This window comes from Crassostrea angulata, chromosome 10, assembly GCF_025612915.1.
Source record: "Crassostrea angulata isolate pt1a10 chromosome 10, ASM2561291v2, whole genome shotgun sequence".
NCBI classification, from domain to species: Eukaryota; Metazoa; Mollusca; class Bivalvia; order Ostreida; family Ostreidae; genus Magallana; species Magallana angulata.
Genome location: NC_069120.1, coordinates 30,885,420 through 30,911,589, shown reverse-complemented (window position 1 = coordinate 30,911,589; position 26,170 = coordinate 30,885,420). Strand labels below are relative to the sequence as shown.

The following is a 26,170-nucleotide window of genomic DNA, read 5'->3' as shown; positions in this document are numbered from 1 at the left end:
TCAATCGCCCTTTATCCATAAATCAACTGCAAGAAGTAGGTTTGTGCATTGTGTTCAGAAATTTTTAAAACATTATTTTTTCAAATCCCAAACCCACTCTCCCTATACTGTTTTTTATTCAATATGACTATGCGATTATTCATTGATTTATATTGCAGACTATCCACCATTTATAATCATACCACCTGGCACAGCTGAAAACCTAGAAGCATATCGAGCGGCTCTTCCCTTTAACATGTTAAATGCCCAGTGGTTCTTGTTGAAAAATTTGGCCTTGACCGCTGCACCTCCCTGGGCCAAGGTCATACATGCTGAAATTGTACATGAGTTTAACTTTGACCTTGAGTCTTGCACCTCACAGGAACAAGGTCACATTGCTGTTATTTGTTCAACTTACAGTTGTTGTTGTTTGAAACTTTGGCCCTGACTGCTGCACCTCCCAGGGTCAAGGTCACATTGTAGATTGATTTAAAGTTTGAACAAACATTGTATTTGACTTCTAAATTGAAAAATATGCATATATCTAAATATCAGCTGTGGCCATTATCGCCAATAAATAGTTTACAAAACCTTTTTTTTGTTTTTCTTGCAATCTCTGAGATAATTAAAAGTTACACTTAAAATTTAGTTCTGGAGAGAGACACATTATGAGAATGCATGGAAACACCAGGAGAGAGAGAGAGAGAGAGAGAGAGAGAGAGAGAGAGAGAGAGAGAGAAAACATATTATAACATGCAATGGTTCGGGCTGGGGTGATGGGGTTGATTTCAGGCGATGATTCTGATATGTTAATCAAAGTTACAGAAATTGTCAAATATACATGGATAATTAAAAAGAAAAATTAATTGGTATCCTTTACGTATTACTAGATTTATAGAAACATGCATTTATTTCTTATATATTTATGCTAAATTGCTAATTTAATTGATATGGGGAATCCAGGTGGACACAGGTAACTTCTACCTGTACCCCTTTAGAGGACCCCATAATTGCCTAAATAAATTGGGTGTTTGTTTTGGCGAGTAGCCGTTCGGGGAAAAACTGCCACGTCATTATGAAATTGTGACAATAGCCCTGTCAAAATAAGGGAGACCTTAGATCATATAACTATATTTACATCTACAAAGTATTCTTCCCTCTATTTTTTACGGAAACTTATAGTTAATTCATAGCTCTATAGAAACAGCCAGATTGAAATCTACATGCCCTGTTTATTAATTGGTCGAAATCTACAGCAGCTGAAACTGACAAGAAAGTGACAGGACCAAACTTGACACGCCCAGTTTATCGATTGGTCGAGACCTACAACTACTCAGGAAAAAACACGGACTGCACGAAATAATCACGACGACGTCAGACTTAAAGTCTCACAGGAGACGATTTAGCTGTTTCTTTTAGTTAACGTACTTACGTACATTAACAGTAATTTAGTGAATTTTACTTACTTTTCATAATCAATTTATCAATTGGCTAAAAGAAAGATGTTAATATAAACAATACAATGCTTTCTTTGATGATTCACTACAACTTTCCACAATATTTCTTACATACATACTCATACACACTTCTCCCAACTGATAAAAACAAAAACATGAAGCATACATACTATCATACAATCAGGATTGACTATCTGAAACAAATGTTTGTAATATTTTATTTAATGCTTCCATATAGCAAAGCTTTCACCATAAATTCAATAATAATGTTATTTGATAGCTAGCTATAAGCATAAAAACATTCTACACATCTACTGTCAATTTAAATGGAGCTTTTAGAAAACAATGAATAGTCAATATCTTAATCCATTTTTTAACTTATGTTAGAACTACAAAAAGTTCTGTTGCAATTAACAAAAAAAAATTAGTTACAAGGCAATGTCCAATCACAGAAGTGTAAATACATATTAAATACAGTACAAAGGAAACTTATATGGATGAAAGTCATCCATGTCTTAAATATCACATGTTATAAAAGAAGCAACAAAGAATCTGTCATTCATTTAGGTCAAATCCTAGTGAAATCTGATATCATTAAACTGAGAATGATAATGAAAACTTTGTTCATAACACATAACCAAAAACTGATCATAACCACTTCCACAAAAAAACATTTGGTCCTTGCATTTTCATTTTGCAATTAAAACAAAAAATGGAATCACTGAATGGACTTACTGGCTCCTAGCACTTGAGATTACACAAGAAGCACATTATTATAGCACAGAACAAAAAAACCAAAAAAACAGTGATAGTTGACAGGTGAAAATGACAAAATTAACCCATGCAATGACAACTGATGCTTTAAAAAACTACTTTAATAATAAAAATTAGAAAAAAAACTGTTCCCATATTACCAGGTATGAAACATATCTGGGCAACAAAATATAATAACAATAAGAGATTAGATACAGTCTCTAAATGTTGGATGTTTATACACCATCTTAATATTGTAACAGATAAAGATATTATTCAATACAGACAGGAAGACTCGAGAGATGCATTGGTCGCTGACCAGCCTATATATGTACACAGAACACTAAGCCTCCGAGTTCTCTGGTGTCTCATCAGCACTTATATCATCATCAGCAAGCTCAGTCTTGATGGAGGATAGCAGGGAACGAGCTGGTCTGGCAGTTGCACTGGGTCTAGAAAACACCAAAGATTTGTATCAGTAGTATTTCACATTTCACAGACTAAATCCCTTCACAGCATATTAAGCTGAGACTTCCAAGAAAGTCCTTTAATAAGAGATGCAAAAAAAAAAATGATCTGTATTCTTCATTGCCTTTCTATTTGTCCACAATTATAATCATTATATTTGAATGTATAAATCATTCCAGGGGTATTATTCAGAAAGATTATACACTGACATTAGGCACTGATGCTTCAAGGTTCCAGGTCAATGAATTTTGGTGAAGAAAGCTGCATGCAAAACTATTCAGACTCAACTTATACAGCAGAAATGTTACTAGATCAATGTGTTCAAGCCCTTCTTTAGGAATGTAAAAAAAAAACCAAAAGGTCACACCTGAGCAACAAATTTTACAATGTCATCTGATAGAAAAATAAATGTGATACAATTGCATGTCTAACTTAACATTCATTCAAGTAAATTCTTTTCATGCTTCTTCATACTAGCTTGCTTTTAGTTTAATTTTACAAAATTCTTATTATTAGTGTACAGATTTAATTTCATACAAACGTTATTCTCAGAGGTCACAGTATAGTATTTAAATATAATAATACAAGTTATTTACATGTTAATAACAATTCCATGAATTTACTCAAGATATCTTCTCTATCTAAAACTGGAACACAACCCCTTCCCTTTTTTCTCCTAGTGAATTCCATTTATGACCTGCATGATTTATGGTATGAATAAATTTTAAATCTTTAACAATTCCTTGCTTCTTCATAAATTTCACAAATCAAATCATTTAGATATTTTCTTTACATTTTTTCCTTCATAAATGCTAGTATATTCTTTATATTAAAAAAAAGGACGTCGACCCACTGATGTCTCTCTTTGGTAGTTCAGTATGACTTAACTTGAAAGTTCTGCATTCTACCTTCAGAAGGTCGCTTGTCTCTGTTAATTCCATTTCATTTCGTCCTTATTTCAGAAGAGTTTTTTCTACTATATATATTTATGTCCTTGTACTTGTGACCCTCAGAGGTTATGGTATATGCCTTAATGTGAAACAGTTGTAGAATAGCTTAATTTCTTACTCATTTTAAAGTTGTAGGCTCTATTTTCTTCAGAAGGATTTTGTTTTGAAGTTGAAAATGTAAAATGTTTACAAAAGAATGCTGGACAAAAGATCAGAAACACTCACTTGAGCTTTCAGGTCAGGTGAGCTTTTGAAAGCTATGCATAGTTGAGATTTTATCTCCATATGAAAATTGATGGCATACTGGAGTTCATGCAGTAAGCTATTAGAAACTTAGGTAAATCAATTAGAGGCCAGAAATTTAGTAACAAAAAATTATCTTGATAGGTGTCTTGAAAAATACAATAGATATTCTGCATAGTTGTATGAGGACCTTAGGATTGACCTGTACAGATATGACAGAGTTATGCGAGCTATGGCCTACTTACCAGTCAGAATCAGCGGTTTGATGAGCATGGAAACTACTACAAAATCATATACCACTTACAAAACTACCAAACCTACCATCACTTCAATCAATGTCATCATATCATAAATTAATCTAAGCTTGAATGAGGAATCCCAATTCTTGTTGGAAGGAAGCTATGACAATACATACTATCTTCCAACTCCTAATATCCAAAGGTAATCCAAGTCTTGTATTTTTTTTTCAAAATATTCATATAGATTTACAAGATAAAAAGGACTTTTTAAATAACTGTCAAATAAAATCTGTGCTATAATAAAGACATTTTTTCATGGTTTTTTTTGGTATTCCAAAGGTACTATCTGATATTAACATTTTATGTCAAAAACTATTAAGTACGTCATGAGATGTTGAATAGTTCAATTTTGTTCGAAAAAATTAATTTTGTTAGACGGTCCAGAATATATTATGTTCCAAACTATAATTACAAGTGAATTGTGTATTAATTCACGCCCTTCCCTGTCATTAGGCTGTGCCACATCTAGAATGATAGTAACATCTTACCAAGGCCTTCACACAATGGACACTCAGGATTTAGGAACTTTGTTTCTACACAAAAAATTTATGGTCATGATAATAACATATGACGTTTGTTTCTACTTGTTTTTCCCCTATAAAACCTTGTGCCAGACCTACCCTCTATATTAGGAAAATGCTATGTGCAACAGTTATTACTTGTTAAGATGGATCTAATAACACTGTAACAAGTTTAAAACTAACTACTGTATACAGGGTTGATTTTGCCCATGTTATTTTTGACCTTTTTCACTTGCATAAGGATTCGCCCCGTCTTGAATTCACTCAGATAAATTTGTGAATAAAGAGAGCTATTTTGAGATGTAACGGGGATGAATATTTCTCAGTATACAGTACTCGAGTTTAAACCTGTGTAATAATTACACACAATTAGATTACATACCCATGCCCTCTCTACAATAATTTTATCTACATACAGTCTCAACTTTGTGTTACCTGTATTTCTTCAGTGATGAGATCTCCCGAGAAGCTGACTCGTTCTGCTCCATTTGTTCATCAAGGTCTCTCTGCAATTTCCTTTTCTGAGCATTTACACGCGTGATTTCCTCCTCAGCTTCATCTATCTGCCTCTTCAGAGCCTTTACACGATTGTTCATCTTCTCAACCTATTTAAGGACATTACAGAATATTCAAAAGCTCAGGTATATTTAGGGTCTTCCGTTTCCAACGGAAGACCCTCTTGTTTTTCTTCGGTTTCTTTTTATTATTATTTTATTTTTTATTTTTTTTCTGACTCCTTCTCGGCTTTATATCTCAAAAAGTTTTCATCCGATTTCAATGAAATTTTCAGAGCTTTTGTAAAGTTACTGTGCCTCTAAGATTTTAAAGTTTCAGCATTTACGTCACTTCCGTTCAAATTTGGCGGCCATTTTTAAATTTAAAAAAAGTGATTTTGTCCGGAAGAAATCTCCGTAAACTTTAAAGATATCGCTTTGAAATTTTTACTGATGATAGATGTATCAATTCTATAATGTACTGGGGGGTTTAAAAATTTTTTCATCAATTTTGCTCCAAACCGGAAGCAGTTCCAATTTTTGGAAATTTTCATTTTTTTTAACAAAATAAGACAATACTAAAGTCTTATAGAACTTGCCACTGTGAATTCAAATCTGAAATCCGTTTGAGAATCAGACGATGCATTACAGAGATATGGGGGTTTAAAAATTGATTTTTCCGGAAATTTTGATTCCGCGTCCTTGGTTTTAAAAATAGCGTAATGTTCAAAGTAAAATGAATTCGTTCCAAAAATAATTGTTAAGTCGTGCTTGAACACATTCAGATTTTTTTTGTCAAGTCGTTCTTGAAATCAGAAAGGTTTTTGTTAATTCGTACTTAAAATCATTCGGATTTTGTTAAGTCGTACCAGGAATAATTCGATTTTTTCTTTTTTTAATTTAAGTCAATCTTGTTGTTGGTTGGTTTAAGAGCTCTGCTTCTTACAGGAACTTCCGGCTTTACTTCCGATATTAACGGAAGACCCACTCGTTGCTTTGCAACGAGCTTTGCTCTAGTCTTGATTCTTATTTGAATAATCGGAGCTACTTTGCTATAAAAAAAAAACATATTTTTGGGGCATTTGCAGATGCTGGGCAAAGGTCAAATTGCTCATTTTCAGACAAAATTCAGAAAAAATAATTAGACTAAACAATTTGAGGGATAAGCCGTTTTCCTCTCACTGATTACTATGTGAAAATTACTACCAATGATGAATGGGGGAATTCACTGCATATTGATAAGACTTATTCATTGGCAATAGTAAATAGTAAAAGGCTTATGGCAATTAGAAAGATAATAACTTCAAAATATTAGAATTTCAAAATATTTCATATTGTTGCTGATTTTTTCAGGGTTGGCAAAAAAGCGGGAAATACTCATATTTCCCAGGACAGTGGGAAATACTGGGAATTCCCAGGAATTACTGGTATTTCCCGGGAAATACTGGGAAATAAAGTTAAACTACATATTAAAGTACTTCATACTTAGTCTTAATCAAATCTGTTGGGATGTAGACAAGAGTACACCTTGTCAGCTATAAAATTTTATAATAGTCTTTAATTTTAACAATTTTTGACTGGCCAGTAATTCATTGGTTATCTTCTGATGAATATTCCAAACATGGTTCATTCATACACAATTGTTATTTGTTTTTAATAAGACTTAGGTCAGGTATAGGTGCATCTATACAGTTATCATAAACATGATATCAAAAGTTCCATTTTCTGATTATTTAGTGTACTATGTGAAAATGGGCCAAGAAAGTTATGAATATAAGGTGTGACCTGTGTCACTTTCTCAGTATGCAACACACTTGAGAAGCCAATTAGCCCCACTCATAGTCATAGTATATATCTCCCCAAAACAGGAGCACAAAACTGTCAAGAGTCAATTATTAAAACAACATGTGTGATTATTTAATTGTTATTTGTAACACCTATAGTAATTGTGACAGTTTATTTTGTGCTTTGAATTAAAAATATGTAAAACACTAAACTTGGGGTACAAAAAGCTAGGCTAAAATTTGTACTCTAGCAGCTGTAGAAGTCTTTTTGAATAGGTGATCTGGTGAATTTAACATTCATAAACTGACAGTGAAATGGCGAAGTATGCTAAATGGTGTTTTGATGCTTATTGTTAATATCTTATATCCTAAACATACATTTTACATTGAGCAAAGTAAAGAAAAAAAGATTATAAATTTGTATTTCCCAGTATTTCCCAGTTTAGTGAAAATCAGTAGTATTTACCAGGACGGGAAATACCGGTATTTACCACCGGTAATTCCCGGCACTGGTATTTCCCGGCCAACCCTGGATTTTTTGAATGTTTTTCTGTAAAGGACACATCCTAGCTACTGTCTCGTTCCCCTCAAGCAAGCCTATTTCCCTCGGCTTCGCATCGGAAAATAGACTTGCTCTCAGGGAACTGGAATCTTACTGACTTCCTCAAAATGCATTAAAAATTCTTTATTTCATTTAGGCTTTATCAGTTTATGTAATATTAGAGCTTATACACACATCTGTATCCAGTATTGAATAAAAGGACATGTATAATGTAGAAAATATTCTCTTTTGAGAAGTGGACAGGCATAACATGGATGTAGGCTATGCCTGTCCACTTCTCATGTAGACAACTGATGGCAAAATTATTGAACCCTTTTTACCACAGAAAGGACTATGTGCGGTATTATGCATTTTTTGCCCCCCAAATTAAAGTTTTATATAGAGCTTTAAAAATGAGGTGGAAGATAGTTGAAATCAAATTGAAAATAAGTGTGCAAAAGGTTTTCACTACAGCGACGTCATAATGTAGAAATGACGTTATAAAGATTGTCTAACTTCGTAAAAATGAGGTTTGTAGCAGAAAAATGGGTGTTTTCTGACAGTTATTCAATTGGGAAACATCCAGCACAGGCTTGCTCAAGTACCATTTTGTACCAGATGTGTATAATTATATGAATAAAAACATATGGACAATTCGTACTTGAGCAGACCTGCGCTCTATTATTCCGAATGCAAAATAAAAAGAAAAAATGACAATATTTTCATTGGTTTGCAAATTTGCGGAAATTGGGTCATTTATGTGACGTCAAAGATAAACAGCGAATGAGCAATGGTGACTAAAATCAAGATTAAAATGATAGGCATCCTCTGTACTATGACTTAAAAAGATTTGATTTTTATACGATAGTATTTAAAAATTGGTTAAAATTGGGGGCAGATATTTGACATTACCGAATATAGTCTTTTCGATATTGAAATTGTTGTTTAAAATTGTTGCTGTTTAAAAACCAATTTGCATTAAAAATCTGCATAATAATCTTTTATTATGAATTAAGTTTATGCATTCTTCAAGAAGAGTTACGTGGTTTTTTTGGAAACAGAGAAAATTCTGGTTAATCTGATTATTGTTTAAAAGCTCAAAAAAGAATAAAAAAAACTTCACATCTAAATTTTTGTTAAAATGTTTCATTAGTCTTAACATGGTTTTAAGTGCCTCAGTGTTCAAATTATCTCCATAAAATATATTCTTTTGTGTTAATTCTATTTATAGATAACCTTATGATGTCTCAATGATAAGCTTGTACAATTACAAATTTCAAACAGATTATTCAGTTGCTATTTATCAAATTATTGTGCCAGTATAGGTGTCAAATCACCTTTGTTTATAGGACAGCCGAGTATAGCCCTCAGCTTGGGCCTCTCCAGTTTACCTGTATCGTCTCAGGTGACTCGTGCGTGAAGTCCAGCGAGTTTTGGTTGACTTTGTAATCAAAACAGAGGCTAAGGCAATGGTGTTTGATTTAAATTTACTATTAATAAAAAGGGCATCACTTTTATTTATCATTAAAAGGGCATGGCATTTGGAAAAAGGCCATGGCGTTGATAAAATAGGGCATGGCGCCGTGCCATGCTAGTTTGCTTTAGATTTAACACTAATGGGAGTAGAAATTTTTTTTTTTGAACATTTTGCTTTTTAAAAAAACATATTTGGCCCCACCTATGACATCCTGGGAGTGGTAGAGCCATGAATTTCACAATTTAGATTCCCTTACCATAGAAGTGCTTCACACCAACAATGGTAACAATTGGCCTTGTACTTTTCAAGAAGTTAAAAATGTAAAATGTTTTTTCTACTAATCTACGATAGTTTCATATAGTTTCAACTTTCATACACAAAATAAAAAGGAAAAAAACTTCTGCTATCAATGAATGTACTCTTGAAATTAAAATGGGTAACGTACCCACCGCTATTTCAAAGCACCCAGTGACCCTCCATTTTTTTCACAAATCCTTAGACAAGTCTATCCAGCAGGCAGGCAGAGGCAAGTGCCTCTGAGAAAAAAAAACATTGTCTTACCGTCCGAAAAATATGTTACCTGTTCTTTGTATTGGTCAGCATGCCGACGTTCATCCTCTGCTTGAATGGCTAGGTCCTTTAGTTTCTTTTCTTGTCGCCTCAACAACCTTTGCAGCTGAGTCCTCTCCCTGATAAGGTGAACCAGAACAAAAAATCAGTAAAATAATAAATTTAGAAACCATGTAACATTGTATTAAGCAGATGACTTTAAAACCTACGACAATGTTTCTATTCTCTTTGACAAAGGGGGAAAATACCAAAAACCAAAAAAGCAAGAGGCCAACAGGGTCAAATTGCCCACTAAAGCAACATCATCTTACGGAAGCATAATGCTTACTAAATATATGACAAAATAATGAAAGAAAAAGAGAGCTTCATATAATAAAAGTACTGAAAGTACTGGAAAGTAATTGGCAAGCTTGTTTTCAAGTTGTTGGGAATACATGCATTAATATTTCATTTTGGGGCACAATAGAGTAAGAATACAAGTTTAACCATTAGAGTTAAATATTGAAGTTTTAATCATGAAGTTGTTGTTAGCCCGATGAACCTCGAATTTCTACTAATTTCATACTACCCAACATTCTTTAACTCATCTTGTATTTGGCATGTACAATATTTGGCGGAAATTAGTTTTTTAACAATTTGGCGTGGATTTTAATTAGTCTATTTCTGAATGTGACAATTCCTTTACATATATGCATGGCATTTAGCAATGAACTTGATTTAGCAGAAGCCGCATTCCGCCAAAAGCGCTAAAAAGAATACACAGCCAAACGTCTACGATGACAGGATATTGTAAATTGTAATGTAAATGTTCATAAAATCTATATGGTGAATTCAGGGGAAAGCTGTTTGTTACACTGGCTCAAGTAAAAGCTGAATAAAAACTGAAACAAAAGTTCAACAATCTGAAGTTGTATTTTAGTGTGTAAAAACAAAAAACAAAAAGGGTACAAGGTATTCCAATGTTAACCGAGTCTTGGAGTTCCTAGACAACAACTTTATAACATGCAGAAGTTCGAGCAGGACAGTTTGATCCAATCTGTTCACAAAATCGATATCAATGTGCCCAAATTCAACACAGTTGGACCAACATCAACACTCCACAGTTAGGCGAATTTTTTTTTTTCAATTGGATTACGGGTTTTTTATTAAAAAAATTGGGTTGGTAGGTCGAAAAAAAAAAAACGAAAAAAAAAAACTGGCAAACATGATACGTGGGTTCTTTCACTTTCAAGAACTTCTGACACCGCTTGCCCCACAGTATGTGTGGGACAACACTGTTTCAAGGTCTTAAACGACAGTTTAATGTCATTTTTGCAAATGACAGATATGTGAAAGTATGCCATTTAAATGATAAAACACAAATCACCGTTAGACAACATGGCAGGTGTGTGATAGAGAAGTCCGTATTCCAAACCCGATCAATTTTAAAACTGAAAGTGTATGAGTCGGTTCTATGATATCGCGGTAGTTAAATCATTTTGTGGAAAAATCTATCAATACTGAAATATTTCCAGAAATAATGTTATTGTGAGTTTCCTCTATTATATATCTCAGTGATGTTCAGCGTGTCTCTGTTAACAATGTCTAAAAATATCGCGACCTCAAATGTCAATTTTAGCGCGTGCTACTATTACGTAAACAGAAATACCGCGATACCATAGAACCCGCGATATGATAGGAAACTACTATAAGAGTTAAGGTATTTTTTTGTGAATGAAACCAATTTATGTGGTTTTTATTGATATTTTTCACCAGTCATTTTTTTTTTTTTTTTGTATTTCTTTTAATTTATGTTGGTCAGTAAAAAAAAATTTGGAAAAGTGCATTTTATTTTTTTTCTTAAAGTCAAAAAAGTTCGGTCGGCAGATCCGTAATCCAACGAATAAAAAAACGTTCGCCTTAGTCCAATAAAACACACTGTACTCTTTCAGGTCTTAAACTATTCCCCAATCATTTCATTTTTTTGACAAGCATTGCTTTCTTTTCATAACAAAGAGATGTAATGACACGTTAGGAAAATAAACATTCACATGAACGAGCTGTTTAGATATGTTCAAACATCTATTCTCCAGCAATTATTAAAGAACTATATATGATATTAGTCAAATTTGGCCCCCATTATTCGCCATTTTTTAAAGTGTTTCAGGTACATTATACTGTTGTGTTATTTTTTAGAAGAGTTGATATAAACTATATTTTTTACCTATTCATTTGATTTATTTGCACCCACTGGCAATATATGACGTCAGAAGTGATGCTATTTTTATAATTCAATAAACATTAGTCATTATTTGACATTTTTCTTATTTTTTTTGGAATGGGAAATATAGAGCGACGCTTTGAACAAGAACAAAATTTTTGCCACTTATAAGTACTGAAAAGACACATCTTTGGTGAAAGTATTTTGTTTGTTTAAGGTCAGACGACACGTTCCTCGAGAATCTTTTTTGTATCTCCTCGTAATAGGGAGTTCCAATGAATAAAATTAATTTTATAATTATTTTAAAAAAGATTAAAATTTAATTAGATGTGGTTATGTGTCTAGATGGCCAAGTGGTTAGAACCGTGGCCGCCCACTGCCAGAAGCGTACAATGTATATGTTCTTGAGGTCGTGAGTTCAAATCCCCTGTCTGGCCGAGATAGAGTTCCTATATAGTGAATTTTGCTGTGCTGTACATGTATTTATTTTTATATCAGCAATTCAAGTGTATTTCCAAGAAGATTATATAGGAATTTGCATACTCTAGTATTTTGCAGAAATGCCTGGTAAGGTACCCTAATTTTTTGCAAGAAAGCTTGTCAAAATAGTAGTAAACCATCAACAAATTCCTGGAAAAAGTTATATAAAATTGAGGAACGTGTCGTTTGACCTTAAGCGATCGCTCTAGGTTTTCTTAAAGAAAAACTGCTTGAAAACCAGCCGTTTTACACTACAAATGCAAAAATGGCGGAAAAAGGTAAACTTTATGATGTCATATTTTCAAAATGTGGGCACTTTATTCAAAATGAAAATTATGAACATTCTCTAAATGTATATCTGTACAAAGAAAACAGAGAATTACAGTAAATTGGTGATGTTCATTTTAGGGGACTGTTTTAGGCTCAAACCATATATAGTCCTTTGCTGGGAAATTAGGTAACTAAAGAAAATATCTGATTCAAAGACCAGTTTCGGTGAAATTACATTTTTGTCTCATGGAAGCATCTTGGTTTTTTTTATATAAACCATTATGCACATTTACCTGAGAGAAAAAATTGTAACTTATGTTCTCATATCAGCTTGTTCATTTTAAATCTATAATCTACTTAAGTTTAGAAATCTTTGATGTTACACAAATGCAGAAAAAATGAACATTCTAGTGCAAGACAAGTCAATATTCTCACTTTCTTGGAATACCAATGTGTTTTATATCTTATGTCTTGATTAAACATTATTTTTTTAATGTTTACTTATTGTTAGGATGTGCATAATTATATGATTTAGAACAATAGCCCATGGGCCACATGGCTCACATGAGCAACATTAGCCATAATAAGATCAGCTTCATGAAGTCATATACAAAATTTTGGAACAATGAATGAGTAAAACAGATCCTGTATTAAAATATCAAACTTTTCTGCAGATGTTCTTATGTTAAGCCCCTTTTATAACTAGATGATTTTATAGTTATATCACATACTGATCATTGCCATTCTCAAAAAGATCTTAAACAACTGAGAATCAAAAAATGTCAATATGCTTACATATAAGTAATACTATACAGCGGTGTTATACATGTATATTTTGGAGATTAATTAAATTTATTTTCGATGTGAAAAATTCGACCCCACCCCCCATTAAAGTCTTATCCTTATTTATTTGGTTTTTAAAGATTTTTCTCGACATATATTAAACAACCTGAGGATATTTCCACTCAAATAACATCTTTTCTGCTTAATTGATTTTTGAAAAGAAAAAGATTTTTTTTTAATTTTCCCAATATATTCCTTTGTAAAAATTTGACCCCCAATTGTGGCCAGATGATCATGAACCACCAGCAGACGTCTCAGTTTCAGAAATGATAGATACTCTAATGATCCATAAAATGAAATTTTGCTGTATCATTCCGCCTTAACTTACTTTGTCTCTACGTCCAACTGCTCCTCAAGATTAGAGACCTTGCCCTCCAGAGTGGCAATGGTGGCCTTTGTACGAGTTCGTATCTGGTTTTCAAGTTCTGCTAGTTTTTCTTTAAGATCTTTATTCTGTCTTTCCAATGTTGAACGCTGATTCTCCATTTTCTGGGACAATGACCTTTCAGTGTTAAGTTCTGTGGTCAGCTGTTCGACCTGAAAGGGCAACAGTTCAAATGAAAAATAAAACAACCTCAGTTTGTCTTAAAGGGGCATGGTCATGATTTTGGTTAAATTTTATTTTTATGTTTTCGTTATTCACAATGCTTTAGAAATGCATTTCTAATGATCAAATAAAATTTGAGAGTCATTTGTAGAGTTATAAGCAAGATACAGGGCTCACAATTCTCTGTCAAGTAGACAAGGCTCGTGCCCTGTTTTTGTTTACATAGGTTCAAAATACCAGTAAAAAATCTTTTTCCAGCTTATTTGTCTATCTTTTTAATTATTTTAAGCATAGGTGAATCGTTCCTAACATTCAAGATATTCGTTTTAGGTTTAAAACTGAAATTTTTTTTAAAACTTCAATGTTCAAAATGTAAACAAACGCTTTGTTTATATAGCGAAGAATTTCAAGCTCTGTTACTCACTTATAACTCAACAAATTTTGGTTGCCTATTGAAAATGCCTTTCTAAATCATCGTAAATATTAAAATCAGAAAAATAGTTTAAGGTGGCATAGAACACCTCTATATTGGGACATACTATTTATCAAAAAAACAATAAAATCAAGTGTAATTTTCTTTCTTACCAATATATAATTTAAGGTGGTATAGGACATCAGTCAATATTAATGTGGATAAAAGTACATTAAAATTAGAATACTTTCGCTGATTTAAAATTTTTAAATGTTACACTATTTAACAAAAGAATAGCTTTTGTAAATTTTTGGAGAGTTAAAAAATCTAAAACTCCCAGCGGGATTCGAACTCATTATTTGTAGTAAACCCTCTAACCCACTACGCTAGGCTGTTAGGTGACAGTTTTGAGAAAGAAACTACTTATATAATTAGACTTCATTTTAATGTTTATTTCGATAAACAATAAGTCATAAGATGGAGGTGTCCCATACCACCTTAACAATGTAGTTCAATATGTTAGCACCTTAACTACGAATTTGTAAGTCATGAGGTCGAATCCTGTTGGGGCTTTTTTATCTTTTACCATTTTTAAACCCAGTCTTTTTGGTCATATAAGATAAAATTTGGAAATTCTAAAACGATGAACGTATTTGATTACTAGTATGATGTACACATTAATTTTGACAGATGTCCCATACCACCTCAAACTCATAATTCCACTGCTTTCAGATTAAACGTCTTAATTTACAGCTATAAAACAATGAAAAAAAAGTCAAATTCTACCTGGTTGAGTGCCTTTCGTGCTTTGTCAGTTAACATTTCACTATTGCTCTGCTCCTCTTCAAGCTCTTCTTCCAGTTGTTGAATTCTAGCATCCATTCGTCTTTTCTCCTCCAACAAAGCAGATCTAAAAAAAAAAAAAAAAAAAAACATGCAATTTTCACTACGAAATTCATTGGTTTCTTTTTGTGCACAATTCAGTTTAATAAATAAAAAATCTTTTGATAATTTTACTGCTTTAGAAAGGAACATTCTTCTTTCTTGCACTTAAAAGAAAAATCTGCATGATTGCTAGAAGACTGTTGGGCATAGCCGACACATTAAATATAACTGCATAAATGCAGATATTGGTGCCAAGATATCAATAAATATGCCAATTAAAATTCAACCTGAATTGTGAACTTACTTTCCAGTTGTATTGCTACTAAGTTCATCCTGGAGTTCATCTCTCTCTGCTTCAGCATTACGCTTGGCTTTTTCTGCTGCTGCAAGATCTTCTTGAAGCTGCAGTATTTCAGCATCAAGTGTTTTTACCTTACGTTCATTCTCTTTTAAAGAGCCTTGTATTTCTTCTCGCGCTAATCTTGCCTCATCTAATTCTCTCTGATTTTCTTTCATCTGTGCCTGAATACGACGCAGTTGTTTTACAGCATCTTCCTTTACTTTGTTTGCCATTTCAACTTGCTGAATATAGTCTTTAAGATCATTTTCAAGTTTTTTGCGTCCATTCACTGCTATTGCCTTTTGTTTTCTTTCATCCTCAAGTTCAGCTTCCATGTCTCTCAACTAGAAATGTACATGTTCAAATCCATAATACAACACTTACATAATAACATAAAGTGAAAAAAACATTGTTCGTTTGGAATTGTCTCCCACCTCATCGAAATACCCCCCACTGATAAAGTTATATTAGCTAAAAATAATTTTTTTTTTCATTCGAAATTTTTATTTTTTAACTATTTTTAAAAAGTTAAAATTCAGGATTGAAAAATTAAAAGAAAAATCCCTTCCTCCTGTATTTAGATCATGTGTCCCTTTATTTTATGCTGATTTAATTAAGATCATGTGTCCTTTATGCTGTTTTAATAAATCAATCAATAAAGAAGATCTACACCTGTTTCTTTTAAATAATAAAAGAATTTAATTAATTATCAATAAATACATTAGTTTGGTTGTTGCTTTGGATGTGATCCTCAAACATAATAATTACTAACAAGTGCATAGAATACATTAATATTACAAACAAATAAACATCGATAGATAATACAATCATTTTTTTAAAGTGTTCTGTACATAGAAACAGCATTTTGTATCCAACTTTGGGGGTGCATATTATACACAAGTGTGTACTGTACACAGTAATTTATGATATTTAAATTGTCTATTTAAGCAGCACTGTTAAGGTTTACTTTGTGGTCACGCCGACCAGAAAATACAGGAAATGTTAATTATGACATCATACAAAACAACAAGTCGCCAAAAATGCTAATGAAGTAATTTCCGATAGTTGTGGGTACGAAAACATTAAACTAAATTAAAAATTACCTATGCGTGCAATTTTGTAGTCAAATAAGCCCAACAACAACAAATATAAACAACACTGACCAATTTTATAAATAGAAATATTGCCCAACAACAGGCTAAGCATGTAATTTGATCCACGCAGCTATAATTGTTAAAACATAAAATAAAAATATAATAAAGGAAATATTTCAAACAAATACAGAATATACACAGATTAATTAAAAATTGTTTATAAACCATAATTTAACACACTTAAATTTAATTAGTTGTGGGTAAGAAAACATTAAACTAAATTAAAAATTACCTATGCGTGCAACTTTGTAGTCAAATAAGCCCAACAACAACAAATATAAACAACTGACTGATCGCGGTGCAGTTGTCGATGTGACACCATACTGTTAATTTTGACGCACATTTTGTGAAGAGAGTGGCGGATCAAACAATATTTAAACATGGAAAAATGCATTTAATAAATGAACAGAGCATAATCTAAAAACAATTATTATACCATTAAAGGTCATATGAAACGATATCCTGACTATATTGAGTTATATACGGGAATGAGTTAATAAGTGCCTATTTAATAAGACTGACATTGTTTTTTGAATATTTTATGCAAAATGTGAGCGCCACAGTCGATCAAAATCACTTACTCGCGAAAAGGAAGATTGACTTACGCGGCTTACCTCCCTTGCTTATGACGTCAGTAAGACCCAATAGCCATATAAAGCTATGTTGTGAATACAAATATCCATGTCATTTTGCAGCATTTTAAAAGAAAAAAAAATACTATTCTATATAAAAACTTGTATAATTATAAAATAATCAACCACGTCAGTATTTTTTCTCTCAAGAAATGAAATCGTGTGCGTTTATATTTAATAGCGTGACGTGTACATATTTAGTTTCGAGACTGCACGGAGAATGAATGATTTTCTTCATAGATCCACATGCAAGTTTAATATAATTTTAATATATGCATGTATATATGTTTTATTTCGACCTTTTTTTTATGAAATTGACAAATTCAAAAATAACTAATCGTTTTTTCCCATTTGCACGTTCATATGAATGCGATTCATTAAGATTTTTTTTTCTAAACTTATAGGCCTCGTGGTGCCTCATTCGCTTCACGATTATACTGTTTGTTTCGCTTTCAAATTCACAAATATGTTACCATTTAATTATTTTTAGTCTAGGAGAAATTTCTTCAAATGCTTTGTTTTTGAAACGTGTACTTATATTGATATGTGCGGTGTTTTGATTTTACAACGTGTATACATGTGCGGTGTTTACTCACAGATCCCTTCTATCTCACTTCCTTCCGCAATTTTTTCTTTCGTTTTTTATCATTATTGATGCTTGTTCTTAATAAAATCTGTTGATTATCTTCACATTCGTTCACAACTATTTCTATCAAACAACCGATTTATTTTACTGATACATTTCTAAATCCTTAAATGCCATGATATTTCCGCAATCTTAATAAAACGTAAATACACGTGTACATAAAGTATTTTCTTAAGATATTGGTACATGTATATACTGGCCCTGTACCAGTTATCGGCTAAAATTTAACGTTTTCTTTTCGCAATTCCTTATTTCTTGATATTTTTGGATAAAACTTGACATAGTTTAAAAAGTGCACTCCTTATTTATCAATCTGTTAGTTTATATCATTATTTAGAACCCAAAACATCTTGCCGTTTTGTGCTTTTAAGCACGCCCCGAATTTGCCGAGTTTTTACAATTTACTGTACCAGTTATCGGCTTCGTGATAATAACATAGTAAAAATCCGTGTTCATGTTGATTTTATACTCTGCTAAATGTAGTTTAAATTATGCACCTTGTGAGGTCAAACTAAAGTATTCGGGGTCATGATACATTATAAACAAAACTCATAAAATAATTCGTTTATTATCATACGGTAATACACCAAATCGTATACTATTCAATACATAATTGTGCAATCAGGCGTTCAATTGCGCTACGAATCTTTCGGAAATTCGTGAATTCCTTTTGTTTATACATGTTAAATGTATTTATTTTATATGTCAAATCAAAGAAGGGATATAATAACGTATCACAAAAAGGTAATATTCTATTTTTAACTTATTACGCCACTTCCCCCACTGCTGAAAGTGCAAAGATGTAAAATCAGCGGTAAACAATGATCGTTTAAGCTCATGTATAAAACATATTCAAGAAAGTTTTCAAGCAAACTTACTTTTCTTTAATCGAAAAAGACGACTGAAATAAAAAATATTGGATTGTTGCGTGCTATAAACCCGAACTCTCAGTTTAGCCGATAACTGGTCTTAGCCGATAACTGGTACAGTACCAGTATCAATAAGTCAGAAATAAATATTATTTCAAAATAAAATTTAAGAATAATTTTGCGGCATTTAACAGCAGCTCTTAAATACAAACTATGTACACAATGCCTCAAACATTTTCATTGGCCTGTCTTATACTTTTTTATGTGACAAAATACATCAAATCAATTAAAATACTTTAATTCCCTTTAAATGTAGCTCAATCACTATACGTACCGAAGAAGAAAATGATGTTTCTATTTCAAAAGGATAAGCATAATTCATTAATCGGCTGTTAATGTTGGAGCATTTCTTTCGTTAAATTTCCACTGCAGTGCAGGATCTTCATCATGAAAGCTTATTCATTAACGACCAATTAAAACTAAGTCATCTGTAGGCTACTACGAAATCAAATTATCTCATTTGAAAAGAAAGACACGTTCATATATGCAAAAATTACTAAAATTTAATCGATAAACTTCTTTAAAATTACACTAGTTTTAATGCATCGTTTACATCGGTGGGTCTGTGTGACGTCATAAATCCACAAAATCAAGAACGATAAGCGGGGAAGAATTTTTTGAGGTGCTCAGTTTTCACGGTTATTTCTCAGTAATGCAAAGGCAAAAAAATCTTACATCACGTATTTTAACATTTGTTTATACCAAGCTTTATATTTATGAAAGAAAATCATAGTGTTAAAAATCGTTTCATATGACCTTTAAATCATATCCATTATGCTTGGTTTGATTAGAAATGGAATAATTTTTAGGGCGTGCATTATTTCTTTATCAGAGTGTTTAATGTATAAGTTCGATGTGTTTGACATCGTGAAGCCTATCTAAATTTGCTTTTTACAAGGGCATACACGAAACAGATCATTACCGTCTTTTAGATATAAACTAGAACTGTCCTAATGGGACTAATACCCCCGCAAGGCTAATTTCAAATGGGACAAATAATTAAATTGAATAATAATTTGGAACACATACAAATAAAAAAATTCTAGAATTGTGAAAAAAAAAAGTTAACAAAGAAAAATTAAAATCAAAATTATCAGAATTTCACTGTAAATACATAATTATGTATAACAATAATACATTTACAAATTTATGTATCTGATCTATTTTGTTTTTTTATTTGATTGTTTTAAAGAAAACCCAACAAAATGACATAACTCCTCCCTTTGCAGTAAATGGAAATACTGGTAGCCAAGCAATGCTCTTCTGTTGATAAAACTTTGATTACTTTCTAATTAAAGTCTTGACAGATGCAATTAGTTGTTTCAAAATTTCCCCATTTTCTCCTGTGGTACAATGGAACTCCATATCAGAAAATTAATCCCATAGGACTATGATTTTCTTTGATGAGCTTGTTAAATTTAATAAACTCCCAAAACATTACCATAATTACCATACTATGTAGCATTAACAATACTGTTTCATTTAATATCACATTTATATCCTGATTAAATAACTTTACATAAATATTTTGTAATAATAGATGCATCGTTTAATAAACGTTTAAATCCGCTGATATTTTCATAGTAAGTTTAACAGTGCTGCGTAGATGTTATTTATAAATGATTTGTAAAACAACATGTCACTGCCCTGCCCTCCTGTCTGTTCAACTTTTCTTAAATCCTTAATGAATGATGCTAAAATCAATATTGAGTAATTATTCCTGAAAATTCATTTTTAGTCAAATTTCAAGTAGAGATTTACAATAACGACAATGCAGACCTGTCTGAGGAGAAGCTTCTTTTGGTCCTCCACTGCCTCCTCTTTGCCCTGCAACTCTCTCTCTAGCTGAGTCTTTAGTGCCTGCATGTTAACTTCTAATCTCAGCTTAGCATCTTCAGAACACTGCAGCTCATCTTCCAACTCCTCAATTGTATTCCTTTGTTCCTCAACCTGACTTTCCAATGTCCTCTTGGCCTTCTCCAATTCATGCACCTGAGGAAATACAAATGTTCAAAGGCAGTTAGTCAATGTAAAATTGTAGTTGCCACCCAAACACATACAAAATACTGTAGAATCATTAGATTTCGTGGTGGCTCAATTTTCGTGGAATTCGTGGGTACCTCTCAACCATGAATTAACATCCTCAACGAATTAATATATTAGGATACAAAAAGTCATATTTCCTTTGTAGGTTTCAGTGAATACACGAAATTACGTCCCCATGAACCTGTAAAATTTAAGCAATCCACGAAAATTGGCCCCTACGAAATTTAATGATTTCACAGTAAATGTGATTTTGATTAGATATCATTTGAAAAACTTCCAACTGTTGGAAAACCAAAAATGACAGTTTCTTACATTCTTTCCAACATCTGAACTGGTTGAGATGAGGTCGTCCAGTTCCCGCTGAGATGCTAACCTGCCCTTCTCTGACTTTTCATACATTTCTTTCAATTCTTCTAACTCTCTCTGCAAATTCAATATCTTAGTCTCTTTCTCCCGAGCCTCTCTTTCCACATTATCTCTCTCATTTGCAAGTCTGTAAAGTTAAAATATATACATGTGTGATTATCACAGATCATTAATCCTAAAACAAGATTCCTTGATTTCAAAATTTCAATTCAATACACAAGACATACCTCTGTGAAACAGCCTTTTCATCTGACAGCATTTGGTCGAATTTTTTCTGCTTTTTGTCACTATTAGAAACAGCAGATTTCTGGGTTTCCAACTCCACAGTCAAATCTTCAACCTAAAATTAACAAAGCATAAAGTTTAAAAAAAAAATTAAACCTATGAACCTACACAGCAATTCCAGTAAAAACTGTTCAATGAGACTTTAACAAGTCTAACTAACCTCTGCCTGTAGCTTTTTTTTGGACTTCTCCAGTTTGTCAGCCAATGTTGTGGATTCTTCTAACCTGACAGTCAGAGCCTCAACTTCACGAGCAAGTTTCTTTTTCTGCTCTTCTGCATTCTCCATATTGTTGGCATCTTCCTCTGTCTTTTTCTTAAGCTCAGCATTCTAAAAATTAATAAATAAATGGTTTATTACAACAGTGAAACTTCTTAATACCGCCACCCATAAAAAACCAGCACCCCCTCGATATCGGCAAATTTAAAAAGTCCCGACCAGCTCCCTCTTTATTTCTTCTATGTAAAAACTGTACACCTTTTTGTCAGACGATCTTTAAGGTTCCTCGACACACCAAAATTCTATTTGATTGATCGACAGAGAATCATTTTTGAAGTACGATTCCAAAAAACAGAGATCAATATCAACTTTGTTATTTTATATGAATTTCTTTTGCATTTTTTCAATGAAATGGGAAAACCTGTTTTGAGGACAAACAGAATACTTTCGAGCTTAAAGGGGCATGGTTACAATTTTGGTCAAATTCTATTTTTATCATTTGCAATGCTTTAGGAATGCATTTATAATGATCAATTGAAATTTGGGTGCCAGTCGTTGAGTTTTAAGCAAGATACAGTGCCCACAATTCTTCGTCATGTAAACAAGGCGTGTGCCCCGTTTTTGTTTACCAATATACCAGTAAAAAATCTTTTTAAAGCTGGTTTGTCTATCTTATTATTCATTTAAAGCATAAATAAACAGTTCCTAACGATTAACATATTTATTTTAGGTCTAAAACTGGAACTTTCTCTTCAACATTCGAAATGTAAACAAACGCTTTGTTTACATAGCGAAGAATTGCAAGCTCTGTAACTCGCTTATACATGTAACTCATCAAATGACACTCAAATTTTGGTTGCCTATTAAAAATGCCTTACTAAAGCATAAACATTAAAATCGGAAAAAAAAATTTTGACCAAAATCGTGACCATGCCCCTTTAAAACTTGGTGTCAACTAATGTGTAATATAATTATACATAAACAAATGCCAAAGATGGTTTTGTCAAGTATTTGATTTTTTAATTAAGAAAATATTTCTGAAAATCAAAATTGTAATTCTTTTATATCTTTTTAATCTATGAATAAAAATTAAAGAATAACATATAGTCACATAAACTACTTACAAAACTCAGGTTAGCTAAAAAGTACAGGTTAAATTGGGGAAAAATCGGTGAAATTTGGAAGGGAATAGGGTCAAAATGTAGGGACCTAAATTACCGCTTTGTGACTTACTTTGGCTTGCAACTCTGACATTTGTTTTTCAAGTTGCCTCTTTGCTTCTTCTTCCTCCTCAACTCGTTCATTGAGTGAAGAAATATCGTCACTTGCTTGCCGTAGTTTAGACTGAGCTAACAATTTAGCTTTTGTTTCCTCATTTGCTAGTTCCTGAAATTCAGAGATTAATTATAAAAACTTGTGTCAATCTTTTAGTATTTATTTTAAGAGTAGATAGTCTAAGTTTTGCATCAACAACTTACCTGTGCATCTAGCAGCTGAGCCTCTAGGGAGCTGATCTTCTGGCTGTTTTGTATAGTTTTTGTTTCAGCTTGCTCAAGTTGTTTACTGACAGATTCCAATTCAATCTAAAATATTGAATAGATAAAATAATGTACATGTAAAGCATGAAGACAAATGTAAATGCTGTATCAAGTGTCATTCTTGGTTTCAGTGTCCCTTCACAATCAAAAACTTACAGCAAGCTTGTTGGATTTGTCTGTTGCGTCAGCCCGACTTCGTTCTGTTTCCTGTAGTTTGATTGTAGCCTCCTGCAGCTGCTGTTCAACTTGTTTGCGTTTCCTTTCAGACTCTGTTTTAGCCATTTGAACAGATTTTAGATCATTGCATAAATCTTGATTCTCTGCCTCTAGGGTCTGTTTAGTTTTCTCCAAGGTTTGTTTAATCTACAAGAAGTTTTCAACAAAATTGATATACTTTTTCTTCAAATTATACACCACAATATGAGATAAAATCCCAATCATCAAACCAACAACTAGTGTTACCTTTTTGACATTGTCCAGATCTTCATTAAGTTGATCTGCTTGCTGTTGATATTTATGTTTGAGATCATGTGCATTAGTCTCATACTGTTTCTGACTGGTCTGCAGTGCTTGCTTGAGTTCTCTGAGTTCATCCTCGCGCTTGGCTCGGATGTCTTGGACAGCTGCAGTGGCATCAAGGTTCTCCTCTAGCTCAGTCTTTAAAGCCTCAAGTTCCTGAAACATCCAATGCAATAAACTGAATTCAATGCACAGGGTTTGACATTAAGTTTTTGAATTACTAGACCTGTTGGGCTACCTCAGAAGTTTTTCACTAGCCCTGACTCTTTTACTACTAGCCCTGACCAATTTTTCACAAAAATAAACTAAACGTAATGAAAAACATAAAATATTAAATACCTGTTTCTGTTTAATTGTATTGGGTTATCTTTATGAATAATGAATCATTCAAATACTATTTAAGATTTAATTTTATTCAAACTGTACTAATAATGATACAAGTAATGGTTGACCAGGGACCAACAAAACTTTTGGGAGACTTCCCTTACTTCTCCTTAACAGAGAAACATGGAGAAGTTTGAGAAATCGGGGAGACTTTCATTACTTGACAATAGATTAGAAACAAGTCATTATGATTAGAAAATAAAACAAATTCTAAAAATTGAAAAAAAATTTATCAGTTTACTTAATTTAAATTATTTATTGTATTCATACATTTTATAGATCAAATGTTTTGTAATTGTGTTAACTAAAATGACATATAAAATCAATCTCTGTTTTTAGTGTATTTTGGTGGCATTAGTCCAACCCAACCATTATGTTGAGGATTAGTTTTTAAAAAAAAAGATATTATAACTGTAAACAAAGGGTTTATCAGGGGTGTGCAATTACCATCGCCCGACGCCCGGGGCTACCGATTTTAGAGGTCGGGCTAGCAAAAACATTAACTGTGGTAGCCCGTCGGGCTAGTAAATCATAACCAGAGTTGGCAAAATATGCCGGTAAATTTGCAGTGTCCTAGTAGGAAAAGTGTATCGTCATTGTTATCACAGAGGCATAATATCTGCTCCTTTTAAGTCATGATAGCCAAAAAAAAATTCTTAAGCATTTTTTTCTCGTGCTACATTCTTCTGAGAAAAAACACTCTGCTGTAAGTTTCACACTTTGAAGTTTTACCGACAGTGTTGACCTGACCAGTGGCTAGACGAGATAGTCACGCCTCACTGCACATAGCTTCCGTAGTTACCTGTGCAGCTGTTTCAAGTGACATCACTGTAAAATGATTTCTTTTTCTGTAATATGTATTCATTGGCTTTTTTAAATATAATTTTTTTTACAGAGAGAGAGAGAGAGAGAGAGAGAGAGAGAGAGAGAGAGAGAGAGAGAGAGAGAGAGAGATGCATTACAGAGATATTATAAATTTCTTCACTAACTATTCTCATAAACACATTTTAAAGTGACCTGCTTGGTGAATTAAAAAAAAATTCATATTTTGCATATTATTATTTGTGCATTTTACATTATTTTTAATTAAAATTTACCATTACGTAATTAATTGCATAGTTGTATTTTGTAAATGGAAATTAAACAGGATAAAATGCATGCACACATAGATAGTTGCAGTGATTTTATAGAGTCTGTTCACATTCACAATGTTATGTTTGGTTCTTATTATATAAACGGTACCCAAACCAATTAAGTTGAATATTTTTGAACTAGTCTACCACAGAAAACATGCAAGTAATAAATATTTCGTATATTAATAATTATATACTAACTAGTATCATACAGGGTTTTTTTTTTATAAAATGAAATGTCGACATGTCCGAAATAGTCTGGCTAGTAACTTTGAATCTTGGGCTAGTAACTTTGGTACTCCCACTAGCCCCTGGGCTAGTGGCCAAATTTTGTAATTGCACACCCCTGGGTTTATGATTATTTTAGCATAAATTTGGCAGTGTTATTAGCTAATTACAAGTTACCGACAAATTCACTGTTATATATCAACACTAGCCTTAAAGTAATAAACATCGTTTTGTACAGCATGTGGTTGCATCACCCGTATTTATAACCCTTAAAGATAAGACAGACTACAAGAGGCATAAACTGAGTTTGTGAAGACGTCTTTAGAATTAAATAATTATCATTTTATTGCCCTTGGTGTTAATTTGCACGATTACATGAACTCCGTGTACAGTGCGACTTGGACTTTTTGTCCGGAGGAAATTCCGGCGAAGTTACCGATCAAAAAGTGAGTATTTCCCCCACTTCATCCTCTAGGTTAATCCTTGGGTTGTACTTAAATTACGGTTTGAAGAATTTAAGCCTGTTAGGAAAAAGTGCTTTTACTTCTATTGATATTAATATTACAGAAAAAGTATGTGC

At 32.5% G+C, this 26,170-nt stretch overlaps 1 protein-coding gene across 3 annotated transcripts in view; it reads right to left on the bottom strand.

Annotated features, from left to right (window-relative positions):
• Window positions 1-1,638: 1,638 nt before the first annotated feature.
• The window catches only part of LOC128167421 (myosin heavy chain, non-muscle-like), a 57,811-nt gene continuing 33,279 nt past the window's right edge, over window positions 1,639-26,170 (bottom strand). For all 3 annotated transcript variants that reach the window (XM_052833134.1, XM_052833135.1, XM_052833136.1), the window contains 14 exons: window positions 23,789-24,001; window positions 23,483-23,689; window positions 23,267-23,371; window positions 23,022-23,174; window positions 21,732-21,899; window positions 21,514-21,626; window positions 21,233-21,413; window positions 20,654-20,866; window positions 15,478-15,857; window positions 15,075-15,198; window positions 13,658-13,866; window positions 9,547-9,655; window positions 5,106-5,275; window positions 1,639-2,641 (listed from right to left, as the gene is read on the bottom strand). In XM_052833134.1, the coding sequence (XP_052689094.1) occupies window positions 2,533-2,641; window positions 5,106-5,275; window positions 9,547-9,655; window positions 13,658-13,866; window positions 15,075-15,198; window positions 15,478-15,857; window positions 20,654-20,866; window positions 21,233-21,413; window positions 21,514-21,626; window positions 21,732-21,899; window positions 23,022-23,174; window positions 23,267-23,371; window positions 23,483-23,689; window positions 23,789-24,001 (2,454 nt within the window). In that variant the 3' untranslated portion in view covers window positions 1,639-2,532. The remainder of the gene's footprint in view (window positions 2,642-5,105; window positions 5,276-9,546; window positions 9,656-13,657; window positions 13,867-15,074; window positions 15,199-15,477; window positions 15,858-20,653; window positions 20,867-21,232; window positions 21,414-21,513; window positions 21,627-21,731; window positions 21,900-23,021; window positions 23,175-23,266; window positions 23,372-23,482; window positions 23,690-23,788; window positions 24,002-26,170) is intronic.